General features: G+C 46.6%; 1 protein-coding gene across 1 annotated transcript in view; it reads right to left on the reverse strand.

The window, feature by feature from the left end:
• The window catches only part of mmp11a (matrix metallopeptidase 11a), a 176,883-nt gene that overhangs the window by 2,141 nt on the left and 159,636 nt on the right, over positions 1-15,106 (reverse strand). Inside the window, exon 7 of the mRNA XM_072499785.1 lies at positions 2,159-2,416. Coding sequence (XP_072355886.1) covers positions 2,159-2,416 — 258 coding nt within the window. The remainder of the gene's footprint in view (positions 1-2,158; positions 2,417-15,106) is intronic.

Here is a 15,106-nt window from a genome sequence, read left to right on the forward strand (position 1 = left end):
AGAGAATACAGTTAGAAATGAAGCGGGAAGTTCCAGTCTATGATTCACTGTAAAAGCCTTTATCATGTTAACAGTGTGAAAGGGACAATCGGTCAGCAATATGTCCTAGTATGTTGATCGCTCCAAGGTGAACCAGGCTGAAGGTGTGATTTCTGCACCAGTTACTCTTCTCCACAACTCACATACTCTTGACCTCTCTGAACCCAGCACTAGCCCCAGTCCAGCACAACCTCCACTTCTCCTATTCTTCTCCACAACACCTTTTCAATAGGATAGGATGGACAAGGTGGAGCCTATACCATGCTCCTGGATGGCACGCGTAGCAAAAAAACCAGAGAACGTCTTAACAGCAAATGTTTGTTTCAGTTTTCTATTTAGTGAATAATTTGGATCGGATGGACCAGAAGAGAAGCTTTCATCTCAAACCGCCCCTGGGAAGTGCCAATTCTTACAAAGTCAGAGGATAAATACCATTGATGAGGGAGGCCATTTTGTCATTGAGCTCATACAACTGGGAAACCTGCAAATCCCTTCCTCAACCCATTGATGTTTGGAAAAGGATTTCAGAGTTGCTAGTACATCCCTCCACAGAGATCCCTCTACGGAGATCCGTTCACGGAGATCCCTCCACTAAGATCCCTCCACAGAGATCCCTCCACGGAGATCCCTCCACGGAGATTCCTTCACGGAGAACCCTCCTTGTGTGAAATCATTCCTGACTTGGTCTTCAACTTGCTTCTATCTCCTATCTTGCCTCACTGTTTAGTTGTGAAATCTGTTTTGGGTTCAGCTCGTCTGTAATATTGCATATCCTTTGGACTTGGATAATGTGACTTTTCAGACATGTAATTTCAAAGCTGATTGGCTCCAGTCTTTCCTCATCACCAAGTCCACAAACCAGGGACTAGTTGATAAAGTCCCAGACAAGAGATTGGTCTGCAAACTTAAAGCACATGGGATTGGTGGTAAGAGGTGAATTGGACATTCATAATTCTCCCTCAGTGTACCAGAACAGGTGCCAGAGTGTGGCGACTAGGGGATTTTCACAGTAACTACATTACAGTGTTAATGTAAGCCTACATGTGACACTAATAAAGATTATTATTATTATACATGAGCATGCATTGAGAATTGATTCGCAGACAGGAAACATAAAGTAGGAATAAATGGGGAGAAGACATTATGGGCGTGATTGAATGGCCACCCTTTGCCCGAAAAGCAGCTCACAGCGCACGATCTAACGTAGCTGATAGAAGCCAGGAGATCCCGCTCCCGGGATCTACCTGGCTCACAACATCTGGACAGATCTAACGCGATCTAGCGAGATGTTGCGAAGTAAATCCCACCCATACTTTTTAGAAAATCTGCATATTAAATCGAGACAGCAAGTCTCACTTTAATGTGCAGATTCCAGAGTTACCTGAGGCGTGGGATCTACCCCCTTTACCTCAGAGACCTTGGGCGAGTGCTGTTCAGTATTGGTTTCCAGAAACGGGGACCAAACGGAACAGCACCCGTGGGGGTCTCCCAGGGGATCGGAGGCCCCCAGGTGCATGTCCACTGGGCTGCATGGTGGTACCCTGACACTGCTGGTGCCAACCTGACATGCCAAGGTGGCACTTCCAGCTGGCAAGGTCACTGCCAGGGTATCAGGATGGCACTGGCAAGGTGCCAAGCTGGCATTTATTTGTGATGGTGATCAGGTCGGGGTGCCCTGTGTGGTTGTTGGGGGGGGAGAATGCAGGGGCCAGGGATCCTCCCATAGTGCGTTGGGGCTTGCAGGGGAGAGACCGTGGGTCTCGAAGATTGTTTTAAAATGGCGTGCTAATCTCTCCCTATACTGAGAAATTTGGATTCCAGCCAGCAGAGTTCCTCAGTTTACAAAACGGGGCTATGTGCAGCCTCAGCCTCGCATTCCCTGCTGAGTGCCGTTTTGTTTTTTAGCCATGTGGTTCTTGGCGCTGTGAGTGCTGGGAAACACATGGCTAAGCACGCTCGCTATGGGACTTTGTTCCCTTTTAGTAAAATCGTGCCCTATATTTAAAATCCATTTGTTCGTTAAAAAGATTTCCCAACTCATTCACCCCTCCACCCCAGATGAACCTCTGCAATTGGCATCAACTACAGTCTTGGTTGTACCATGGCAAAGGCTACTCACCATGCTCATCCTGGAATGCCCCATCAATGTTGGCAGGGATACCATGCCAGTCATTGGTACTGCGTGGGTAGATACTGTCCACAACATTTTGGTTCACATCAAAACGCCAATAATTGCTTCCTTTAAAGAAATAGATCTTCTTCTCCTCTAAGCCCCACATCAGAGCAGCCTCGACCTCCAGCATAGACATTCCAAGCTCAGAGATTAATTTGGGCCCAGAAACTTGGTTTTCTCCTTCATAGATCCAGTAATTTGAGCCTGGAAGCAAATGAAGATGATCAATGGTGCTGAGAGTGGGGGAAGGATAACAAGGGTAGACAGGAGGTCAGGGCATTGGGATGAACTTGGTCTTTTCACTAGAAACCTGGATATAACACATCTGAGATTGACAGAGTCAGAGAGACATTGCAGCATAGAAAGAAGCCATCCAAACATTGAGTCTACACTGGCTCTCTGCAGGGCAATCCAGTCAGTCCCATTCCCCCGCTCTGCAGGTTTATTTCCCTCCATTTCCCATCCAATTTCCTATTGAAATCATCGATTGCCTCTGCTTCCATGTGGCAGTCATTAACACTCAGTGTAAAATAAATCCTTCCTCACATGCCCCTGGATTGCTTGCCCCAAATCTTAAATCTGTCCCCAACCCCCCCCCCCCCCCCCCCCCCCCCCAGGTCCATGTACCATCAGCCAATGGGAACAGCTTTTCCTTGTCCACTTGTCATAATCTTGTCCACCTCTATCAAATCCCCCCCCCCCCCCCCCCAATCTCCTTGGCTTCAAGACAACCCCAGCTTCACCAACCCAACCTTGGAACTAAAATCCCCCAACCCTGGAACCATTCTGGTAAATCTTCTCCGCACCCTCTCAAAGACCCTAGCATCCTCCCTGAAGTGTGGTGATCAGAACTGGGCAGGATTGATTAACGATCTCATAGTTCGGGATCCTCTTGGAAGGAGCGACCACAATATGGTGGAATTTAAAATACAGTTGGAGGATGACAAGGTAAAATCAAACACTAGTGTTTTGTGCTTAAACAAATGCGATTACGATGGGATGAGAGAAGAACTAGCTAAGGTAGACTGGGAGCAAAGACTTCATGGTGAAGCAGTTGAGGAACAGTGGAGAACCTTCCGAGTGATCTTTCACAGTGTTCAGGAAAGGTTCATACCGACAAAAAAGAAAGATGGTAGAAAGGGGAAAAATCAACCGTGGATATCTAAGGAGGTGAGGAAGAGTATCAAATTGAAGGAAAAAACATACAAAGTGGCAAAAATTAGTGGGAGACTAGAGGTCTGGGAAGTCTTTAGGGGACAACAGAAAGCTACTAAAAAAGCTATAAAGAAGAGTAAGGTAGACTATGAAAGTAAACTTGCTCAGAACATAAAAGCAGATAGTAAAAGCTTCTACAAATATATAAGACAAAAAAGAGTGGCTAAGGTAAATATTGGTCCTTTGGAAGATGAGAAGGGTGATTTAATAATAGGAGATGGGGAAATGGCTGAGGAGCTGAACAGGTTTTTTGGGTCAGTCTTCACAGTGGAAGACACAAATAACATGCCAGTGACTGATGGAAATAAAGATAAGTTAGGTGAGGACCTTGAGATGATTGTAATCACTAAGGAGGCAGTATTGGGCAAGCTAATGGGGCTAAAGGTAGACAAGTCTCCTGGCCCTGATGGGATGCATCCCAGAGTGTTAAAAGAGATGGCTAGGGAAATTGTAAACGCACTAGTGACAATTTATCAAAATTCACTAGACTCTGGGGTGGTCCCAGAGGATTGGAAAGTAGCAAACGTGACACCACTGTTTAAAAAAGGAGGTCGGCAGAAAGCGGGTAATTATAGGCCGGTAAGCTTAACTTCGGTTGTAGGGAAAATGCTGGAATCTATCATTAAGGAGGAAATAGCGGGGCACCTGGAGGGAAATTGTCCCATTGGGCAGACGCAGCATGGGTTCATAAAGGGTAGGTCATGTCTGACTAATTTGGTAGAATTTTTTGAGGACGTTACCAGTGCAGTAGATAACGGGGAGCCAATGGATGTGGTATATCTGGATTTCCAGAAAGCTTTTGACAAGGTGCCACACAAAACGTTGCTGCATAAACTAAAGATGCATGGCATTGAGGGTAAAGTGGTAGCATGGGTAGAGGATTGGTTAACTAACAGAAAGCAGAGAGTGGGGATAAATGGGTGTTTCTCTGGTTGGCAACCTGTAACTAGTGGGGTCCCTCAAGGATCAGTGTTGGGCCCGCAGTTGTTCACAATTTACATAGATGATTTGGAGTTGGGGACCAAGTGCAATGTGGCAAAGTTTGCAGATGACACTAAGATGAGTGGTAAAGCAAAAAGTGCAGAGGATACCGGAAGTCTGCAGAAGGATTTGGATAGGTTAGGTGAATGGAATTCTGAGTAAAGAAGTTTCTCCTCATCTCACTCCTAGCCCTCTTGATGACCATCTTGAAATTGTGACCCCTAGTCACTGACTTACCAACTAGTAGAAGCAGAATATCCTTCTTTACCCTGTCTGGCAGATGGAATTCAATGTTCCCAAGTGTGAGGCTATCCATTTTGGGAGGAGTAACAGCAGAATGGATTATTATTTCAATGGTAAGATGTTAAAACATGCTGCTGTGCAGAGGGACCTGGGTGTGCTGGTGCACGAGTCGCAAAACGTTGGTGTGCAGGTGCAACAGGTGAATAAGAAGGCTAATCAAGTTTTGTCTTTCATTGCTAGAGGGATGGAGTTCAAGACTAGGGAGGTTATGCTGCAATTGTATAAGGTGTTGGTGAGGCCACATCTGGAATATTGTGTTCAGTTTTGGTCTCCTTCCCTGAGAAAGGACATATTGACACTGGAGGGAGTGCAGAGGAGATTCACTAGGTTAATCCCAGAGCTGAAGGGGTTGGATTATGAGGAGAGGTTGAGTAGACTGGGATTGTACTCATTGGAGTTTAGAAGGATGCGGGGGGGATCTTATTGAAACATATAAAATTATGAAGGGAATAGATAGGATAGATGCGGGCAGGTTGTTTCCACTGGTCGGGGAAAGCAGAACTAGGGGGCATAGCCTCAAAATAAGGGGAAGTAGATTTAGGACCGAGTTTAGGAGGAACTTCTTCACCCAAAGGGTTGTGAATCTCTGGAATTCCTTGCCCAGTGAAGCAGTTGAGGCTCCTTCTTTAAACGTTTTTAAGAAAAAGATAGATACCTTTCTAAAGAGTAAAGGGATTCGGGGATATGGTGTACGGGCCGGAGAGTGGAGCTGAGTCTACAAAGATCAGCCATGATCTCATTGAATGGCGGAGCAGGCTCGAGGGGCCAGATGGCCTACTCCTGTTCCTAGTTCTTATGTTCTTATGTTCAATACTCCAGCTGTGGCTTAACCAGAGTTTTATAAAGATTCAACATAATTTCCGAGTTTTTATAGAATAGAGTCATAGAATTTTACACCACAGAAGGAGGCCATTCGGCCCATTGCGTCTGCACCGGTTCCCAAAAGAGTTACAAGCTATTCCAATTGTCAGCCCCATGTCTGTAACCCTCTAAATTCATCACTTTCAAATATATATCCATCTCTCTTTTGAAACCTACAGAATACACCTTCACCACCCTCACAGGCAGCTCATTACAAACCCCAACAACTCTGAGTAAAGACGTTTCTCCTCATCTCGCTCCTAGCCCTCTTGATGACCATCTTGAAATTGTGACCCCTAGTCACTGACTTACCAACTAGTAGAAGCAGAATATCCTTCTTTACCCTGTCAAAATTGTTATAATTTTGAACACCCCAATAAGGTCACTTCTTAATCTTCTCTGTTCCAAGGAGAACAAGCCCAATTTCTCCAATCTTTCTTTGTATCTAAAATTCCCCATTCCTGGCAGCATTGTAGTAAATTTCCTCTGCACTCTCTCTTGGGTTTTAACATCCTTCCTTAAATAAGGTATCTGGAACTGAATTCTCTGGTCATTGCGAATCACATTTCCCGCTGGTAGTGCACCACTGCCAGTGGGTTTCCCGGTTAAGTCCAACAAGTTTATTTGGAATCACTAGGTTTTGGGTGAGTGAAGAGGTGAGTTTCACAAACACATATACCACCTCTTCACTCACCTGACGAAGGAGTTGCGCTCCGAAACCTAGTGATTTCAAATAAACCTGGTGTAAGACTTCTTACTGTGCCCATCCCAGTCCAGCACCGCCACATCAGTGGGTTTCCCGGCAGAGTGGAGTGGTTACAATCGGAAATTCCATTGAATACCGCCACCAGCGAATGGCGCGCTGTCAAGAAACACGCGGCTGGGGGACCAGAGAATCCTGCCCAACATTCCAAATTGGTCTGACCAATGATTTGTAGAGGTGTAGTATCACTGCCTTGCTTCTATACTCTATGCCTCTACTTATGAACCCTAGGATCTGATAACAACTGTTTCAACTTGCCTGGTCACCTTCAGAGAATTATGCACTTGAATCCCGAGGTCCCTCTGCTCCCATGCTCCCCTTAAGGTTGTACCATTGAGCCTATATTGTCTCCCGTGTTTCTTCTCCCAAAATGAATTACCTCACATTTCTCTGCATTGAAATTCATTTGCCAGATGTCAACATCCCTTTTTGTACTCAATATCTCGGTTTATGCAGCCCAAGATTCCATATGCTTTGGTAACCATTCACTCAATATGACCTATCACCTTCAAAGATTGTTGCACAGGAACCCAGGATCCCTCTGTAAAAACGCATCACCTCACACTTCTCTGTATTAAATTCCTTCTGCCCATTCTACTGCCAGTTCTCTGCCAGGTTCCAGTTGATTGGTATTATCCTCACTGTTTGCCACTCCTCCAATATGGTATCATAATCAAATTTTAAAATCTTATTCTGTGGGCGTGATTTAATATAAAGGTTTCTAAGTGTGAGGGCGGCACGGTGGTGCAGTGGTTAGCACTGCTGCCTCATGGCGCCGAGGTCCCAGGTTCAATCCCGGCTCCGAGTCACTGTCCGTGTGGAGTTTGCACATTCTTTCCATGTCTGCATGGGTCTCACTCCCACAACCCAAGAAGATGGACAGGGTTGTTGGATTGGCTCCGCTAAATTGCCCCTTAATTGGAAAAAGAGAATTGGGTCCTCTAAATTTATTTTTTGAAAGGTTTCCAAGTGTGGTACCGAGTAGGAACTTCTGTGAGCTTCCTGGTGCTCGGCTCAACTCAGTTGTCACCGCTATGAAACATTAATCGGTCCACTTAATGAGGCCCCACGGTCTTCACACCGCAAATGATGGTCCAGCCGGCTGATTCGTCGGGACCGCACTCGCCAGCCCCCTCCGTTAACAAGGGAGTGCAGCACTGAAATCACTCCTGCACAGCCAACACCACACAGCTCACAGCCAACACCACACAGCTCACAGCCATGCCTCCAAGATGACAATCCCCACAATTCAGGAATGCCGACCTGGGCAAATTATTGGACATGGTTGAGGCCAGATGGAATGCCCTGTTTCCCCGAGGGTCTCAGAGGGTCAGCCACAGGCAAGCTGGTGCCGCCTGGGAAGAAGCATAGTCAGCTCGGGGAGAGTGACCAGGAGGACCAAGGAGATTAACAACCTCCACTAGGCTGCAAGGCCGAGTTAGCAATGGACCACAAACCCCCCTCCCCCCGGCACCTGGTACCCAACTGGTTCCCATCCCTGACCGCGCTGTGAGGCCAAACGGATGATGTTTCAAGCTGAGTAAGCCTTAATAGGTCACCCAGTGTGGAATCATGTTGAAAGCACGATCTCGCCCCGGAGTAGATTCTACATCCGCTGCAAGCCCGTCAACTTCGCACTCATTGCAAGCCTGGAATTCAGGCCGATAATATTTTCCAATTCAGGGCGAGAGCAGGATATAGTCCTGACAAACTGGTAGAAGAAATGAGAAAGGAAGACTGAGCTTGAATGGAATGAGGAATGTTCTCCATTTCTCACAAAAAGACAGGCATAGTTCGGAGCTGAGTGGAGTTCATAGAGAAGTTGTTCAAAGTGAGAAAACAATCAGCTTGGCAGATGAGGGTGGTGATGGATGGGGCTTGGCTGTGCTCCATTCAAGCAAGAAGCTGGGAGCCCTCAGACTGTCCTGGCAGAGGATAGAGGTGTAGAGGGATTGGACAGCCATGCTGAAGACAGACATAAAATTGGAAACTGTTACAGTGAAGGAGGACATTAGAAAAGTCACAGGTGCCAGTGGGGTAAGACTGCTCAAAGGGAGAAAAAAAATCAAATTGAGATAGGACATACCAGCTTAGCGCAGCAAGAACACGATAGGATCCCTCCAGTGCAGAATTAGGCCATTCGGCCCAACCCTCTGAAAGAGCACCCCACCTAGGCCCACTCCCCCCCCCCCCTATCCCCATAACTTCATAACCCCACCTAACCTGCGCATCCCTGGACACTAAGTGGCAATCTTATCATGGCCAATCCACCTAACCTGCACATCTTTGACTGTGGGAGGAAACCCGAGCACCCATAGGAAACCCACACAGACATGGGGAGAAAGTGTAAACTTCACACAAACAGTCACCCAAGGTTGGAATTGAACCTGGTCTCTGGCACTGTGAGGCAGCTGTGCCACCAAGGTGCCCTGGTTCTACAAGTCCTGTTTGTAAATTATGGGAAGGAAATAGAAGTGGACCATTGAGATGTGGGCCTCTGAAGTTGGAGGCTATGAAGGGAAGATTTCCCGAGGCAATGAGGTCAGTGGTAGTCCTGGAAATAATGGCTTGATGGTGGGTCATGATCCACAGCGAGAGGGCAGCACGGTGGTGCAGTGGATTAGCACTGCTGCCTCACGGCGCTGAGGTCCCAGGTTCAATCCCGGCTCTGGGTCACTGTCCGTGTGGAGTTTGCACATTCTCCCGTGTTTGCGTGGGTTTCGCCCCCACAACCCAAAAATGTGCAGGCTAGGTGGATTGGCCAACGCTAAATTGCCCCTTAATTGGAAAAAATGAATTGGGTACTCTAAATTTATGAGAAAAAAAAAGATCCACAGCGAGGTAGGAGAAAGTGTTAGAGAGTTTGCGCAGCACGGTGGTGCAGTAGTTAGCACTGTAGTCTCATGGCGCCAAGGTCCCAGGTTCAATCCCGGGTCTGGGTCACTGTCCGTGTGGAGTTTGCACATTAATAATAATAATAATAATAATCGCTTATTGTCACAAGTAGGCTTCAATGAAGTTACTGTGAAAAGCCCCTCGTTGCCACATTCCGGCGCCTGTTCGGGGAGGCCGGCACGGAAATTGAACTCACACTGTTGGCCTTGTTCTGCATTACAAGCCAGCTGTTTAGCTCACTGTTCTAAACCAGCCCCTGTTTGCGTGGGTTTCGTCCCCACAACACAAAGATGTGCATGGTAGGTGGATTGGCCATGCTAAATTGCCCCTTAGTTGGAAAAAAATGAATTGGGTACTCTAAATTGATCCAAAAAAAAGAAAGTGTTGGAGAGTTGACATTCGGTATTTGCTAGTTAAAGGTCAGTACATCAGACAACAACAGCATCATCCTTGTCAGCGGGTTTGATAATGATGTCAGGGTTGGTCCTGAGTGAACGGAGTGGCAGCAAATTGAGAGGGAGATAGATTAGAGTGGGTGAGGGGTGCAGACAAATTGAGACAGTCAATGCCATGCCGGCAGTTCTTAATGGAAAGGTCAAAAGAGGATAAGAGGCAAGAGTTGTACAGATTGAGCGAGAACACTGAAGCTGGGTGAAAGGGCCCGCTGATCAGGGCAAGGAGCCCTGGCCAAAGGAGTGAGCAGGAATGTGGGTGTGATGGAAGAAGAGCTGAGAATGGGGAATAAGGGAATGAAGATGAGGCCTTTTCCAATGAGAGATCATTCAGGGCCAGAGAGTGGAAGTTTGGAGGTTATGATGAATATATAGTAAAGTTTGATTAAAAGAAGAGATGAGGTCAGAAGGAAGTGAAGGGGAAGAAGGTTCCAGAGGGATGTTGGTACCCAGGAGTTGGTGAAACTTACTACCCTTCAAGTGTGGATCGCAGGGTGTTGTGACAACAACAGTTTGATGATTGTTGAATATACCAGAGATACCTGTAATCCTGTGAGGACCCCGAATATGAAAGGTGGGATTTCAGTTTGAATCCAGTGAGGAAGGAGATGTAGGTTTTGGTAGATACCTGATCAAACACGAGAAGTAAAATGAAAAATGGGTGAACAGGATAGAAGAGACAAGCAGAAATCCAGTCAGAGAGAAGAACAGAACTTCTTCAATTTAGGATTTCCTCGAAGAGGAGTGCCAGCGAATTAAACACTAATCCAAAAATAAAATCAAGCCCACAGCACGTCAGCTGCACAGGAGGGGAGGAAGAGTGGGAGAGCACTACTGGTGGGGATTCAATGGGATCAGACTGGCATTTCTGCAGCCAGGTCATGGAGGCCACAGAGTGACTGCAGGACATTCTTCTGAGGGACGGTGAACAGCCAGAGGTCATTTCCCACATTGACCAATGACATAGGCATGAAGAGGGATGAGATGCTGAAAGCAGACTTTAGGGAGTTAAGAAGGAAACTAAAAAGCAGGAAGGAAATTAAAGAACAGTAATCACAGGATTATTCTCAGTGCCAAATGTTTATGAGCGTAGGAATATGACCATTGACCAATTGAACATGTGGCTGGAAAATTGGTGCAGGAGGGAGAGCATCAGATTTCTGAGGATGCCCTGGGGAAGGTGGGACTTATACAAGATGGATGTGTTACACCTTTAAAAAAAAAAATTTAGAGTACCCAATTCATTGTTTCCAATTAAGGGGCAATTTACATAGAACAGAGAACAGTACAGCACAGTACAGGCCCTTCAGCCCACGATGTTGTGACGACCATTTATCCTCACTAAGATCAACCTAACCTACACCCCTTCAATTTACTGTTGTCCATGTGTCTGTCTAAGAGTCGCTTAAATGTCCTTAATGACTCTGACTCCACCACCTCTGCTGGCAGTGCATTCCACACACCCACCACTCTCTGTGTAAACAACCTACCTCTGACATCTCCCCTATACCTTCCTCCAATCACCTTAAAATTATGTCCCCTCGTGATAGCCATTTCCACCCTGGGGAAAAGTCTCTGGCTATCCACTCTATCCATGCCTCTCATCACCTTGTACACCTCTATCAAGTCACCTCTCTGCCTTATTCGCTCCAGTGAGAAAAGCCCTAGCTCCCTGAGCCTTTCTTCATGAGACATGACCTCCAGTCCAGGCAGCATCCTGGTAAATCTCCTCTGCACCCTCTCCAAAGCATTCCACATCCTTCCTATAATGAGGCGACCACAACTGGACACAAAGTGTGGTCTAACTAGAATTTTATAAAGCTGCAGGAAAACCTCCTGTCTCTTAAACCCAATCCCACTGTGAATGAAAGCCAACACACCATGCGCCTTCTTAACAACCCTATCAGTCTGGGTGGCAACTTTGAGGTATCTATGTACGTGGATCAGTGTTGGGCCCGCAGTTGTTCACAATTTACATAGATGATTTGGAGTTGGGGACCAAGTGCAATGTGTCCAAGTTTGCAGACGACACTAAGATGAGTGGTAAAGCAAAAAGTACAGAGAATACCGGAAGTCTGCAGAAGGATTTGGATAGGTTAGGTGAATGGGCTAGGGTCTGGCAGATGGAATTCAATGTTGCCAAGTGTGAGGCTATCCATTTTGGGAGGAATAACAGCAGAATGGATTATTATTTAAACGGTAAGATGTTAAAACATGCTGCTGTGCAGAGGGACCTGGGTGTGCTGGTGCACGAGTCGCAAAACATTGGTGTGCAGGTGCAACAGGTGATTAAGAAGGCTAATCGAGTTTTGTCTTTCATTGCTAGAGGGATGGAGTTCAAGACTAGGGAGGTTATGCTGCAATTGTATAGGGTGTTGGTGAGGCCGCATCTGGAGTATTGTGTTCAGTTTTGGTCTCCTTACCTGAGAATGGACATATTGGCACTGGAGGGAGTGCAGAGGAGATTCACTCGGTTGATCCCAGAGTTGAGGGGATTAGATTATGACGAGAGGTTGAGTAGACTGGGACTGTACTCATTGGAGTTTAGAAGGATGCGGGGGGGATCTTATTGAAACATATAAAATTATGAAGGGAATAAATAGGATAAATGCGGGTAGGTTGTTTCCACTGGTCGGGGAAAGCAGAACTAGGGGGCATAGCCTCAAAATAAGGGGAAGTAGATTTAGGACCGAGTTTAAGAGGAACTTCTTCACCCAAAGGGTTGTGAATCTCTGGAATTCCTTGCCCAGTGAAGCAGTTGAGGCTCCTTCTTTAAACGTTTTTAAGGAAAAGATAGATACCTTTCTAAAGAATAAAGGGATTCGGGGATATGGTGTACGGGCCGGAGAGTGGAGCTGAGTCCACAAAGATCAGCCATGATCTCATTGAATGGCGGAGCAGGCTCGAGGGGCCAGATGGCCTACTCCTGTTCCTAGTTGTTATGTTCTTATGTTCTTATGACCTCAAGCTCCCTCTGTTCCTCCACACTTTCAAGAATCCTGCCTTTAACCCTGTATTCAGCATTCAAATTTGACCTTCCAAAATGAATCACTTCACATTTATCAAGGTTGAACTCCATCTGCCACTTCTCAGTCCAACTCTGCATCCTGTCAATGTCCTGCTACAACCTGCAACAACCCTCAACACTATCTACAACTCCCCCAACCTTCGTGTCATCGGCAAACTTACTCATTCATCCTTCCACTTCCTCATCCAAGTCATTTATAAAAACCACAAAGAACAGAGGTCCCAGAACAGATCCTTGCGGGACACCATTGGTCACCGACCTCCAGGCGGAATACTTTCCATCCACTACCACCCGCTACCTTCTTTCAGCCAGCCAATTCTGTATCCTTACAGCCAAATTTCCCTGTATCCCATGCCCCCTAACATTCTGAATGAGCCTACCATGGGGAACCTTATCAAATGCCTTACTGAAATCCACATACACCACATCCACTGCCCTACCTTCATCAATGTGTCTCGTCACATCCTCAAAGAATTCAATGAGGCTTGTGAGGCATGACCTGCCCCTCACAAAGCCATGCTGACTATCTTTAATCAAACTATGTTTTTCTAAATAATCATAAATCCTATCTCTCAGAATCCTTTCCAATATTTTGCTCACGACAGACGACTGACTGGTCTGTAATTCCCAGGAATCTCCCTATTCCCTTTCTTGAACAGGGGAACAACATTCGCCTCCTTCCAATCATCCGGTACTACTCCAGTGGAGAGAGGATGCAAAGATCATCGCCAACGGCGCAGCAATCTCCTCCCTCGCTTCCCGTAGTAACCTTGGGTATATCCCGTCAGGCCCAGGGGACTTATCTAGCCTGATGCTTTTCAACATTTCCAGAACATCCTCCTTCTTAATATCAACCTGTTCGAGTCTATTAACCTGGTTCACACTGTTTTCATGAGCAACAAGGTCCCTCTCTCTAGTGAATACTGAAGCAAAATATTCATTTAGGGCCTCCCCAATCTCCTCAGACTCTAGGCACAAGTTCCTTCCACTATCCCTGATCGGCCCTACTCTCACTCCGATCATCCTCTGTAGAATGCCTTGGGGTTTTCCCTAATCCTTCCCGCCAGGGCTTTTTCATGCCCCCTTCTAGCTCTCCTCAGTCCATTTTTGAGTTCCTTCCTGGCTACCTTGTAACCCTCTAGAGCCGAGTCAGATCCTTGCTTCCTCAACCTTACGTAAGCTTCCTTCTTCCTCTTGACTAGAAGCTCCACTTCTCGTCATCCAAGGCTCCTTCACCTTACCATTCCTTCCTCGTCTCAGTGGGACAAAACAATTCAGCACTCACAGCAAGTGCTCCTTAAACAATCCCCACATTACTGTTGTGCATTTCCCCAAGAACAATTGTTCCCACTTTATGCTCCTCAGCTCCTGTCTAATAGAAGTATAATTTCCCCTCCCCCAATTAAATACCTTCCATACTGCATGTTCCTATCCCTCTCCATGACTATGGTAAAGGTCAAGGAGTTGTGGTCATTGTCACCGAAATGCTCTCCCACCGAGATATCTGACACCTGGCCTGGTTCGTGGCCGAGCACCAAGTCCAATATGGCCTCACCCCTAGTTGGCCGATCTACATATTGAGTCAGGAATCCTTCCTGTACACACCTGACAAAATCTGCTCCATCCAAACCATTTGCATTAAGGAGGTTCCAGTCAATATTAGGGAAGTTGAAGTCACCCATGACAACAACTCTGTTACTTCTGCACTTTTCCAAGATCTGCCGCCCAATCTGTTCCTCTATCTCTCTGCTGCTATTGCGGAGTCTATAGAAAACTCCCAATAAAGTGACTGCTCCTTTCTTGTTTCTAACTTCCACCCATACTGACTCAGTAGACAAACCCTCCTCAACTACCTCCTCTTCTGCAGCTGTGGTGCACTCCCTAATTAACACTCCCCCTCCTCTTTTACCTCCCTCCCTATTCTTCTGAAAACATCTAAACCTCGGAACATCTAACAATCATTCCTGCCCCTGTGAAATCCATGTCTCCGTAATGACCAAAATATCGTAGTTCCAAGTACTGATCCATGCTCTAAGTTCATCTCCCTTATCCAGCAGAGGGCAGTACAGCAGACCTGCTGATTGGCTGTTGCGGGTAAAATGTGCATCAGTGCATTGCGGTCACTGCATCCAGAAAGTGTACCTGAGCAAGCTACCCTCGGTGTTCAAGTCAAGGCAAACATCCAGCAGAGGGCAGTAGAGCGGAGCTGCTGAGTGGCTGTTGTGGAGAAAGTTAGCATCAGTGCATTGTGGTCACTGCATCCAGAAAGTGTACCTGAGCAAGACATCCTCGGTGTTCAAGTCAAGGCAAGCATCCAGCAGAGGGCAGTAGAGCGGAGCTGCTGATTGGCTGTTGCATTGAAAATTTGCATCAGTGCATTGCGGTCACCGTATTTT

Source organism: Scyliorhinus torazame, chromosome 1, assembly GCF_047496885.1.
Source record: "Scyliorhinus torazame isolate Kashiwa2021f chromosome 1, sScyTor2.1, whole genome shotgun sequence".
Classification (NCBI taxonomy): domain Eukaryota; kingdom Metazoa; phylum Chordata; class Chondrichthyes; order Carcharhiniformes; family Scyliorhinidae; genus Scyliorhinus; species Scyliorhinus torazame.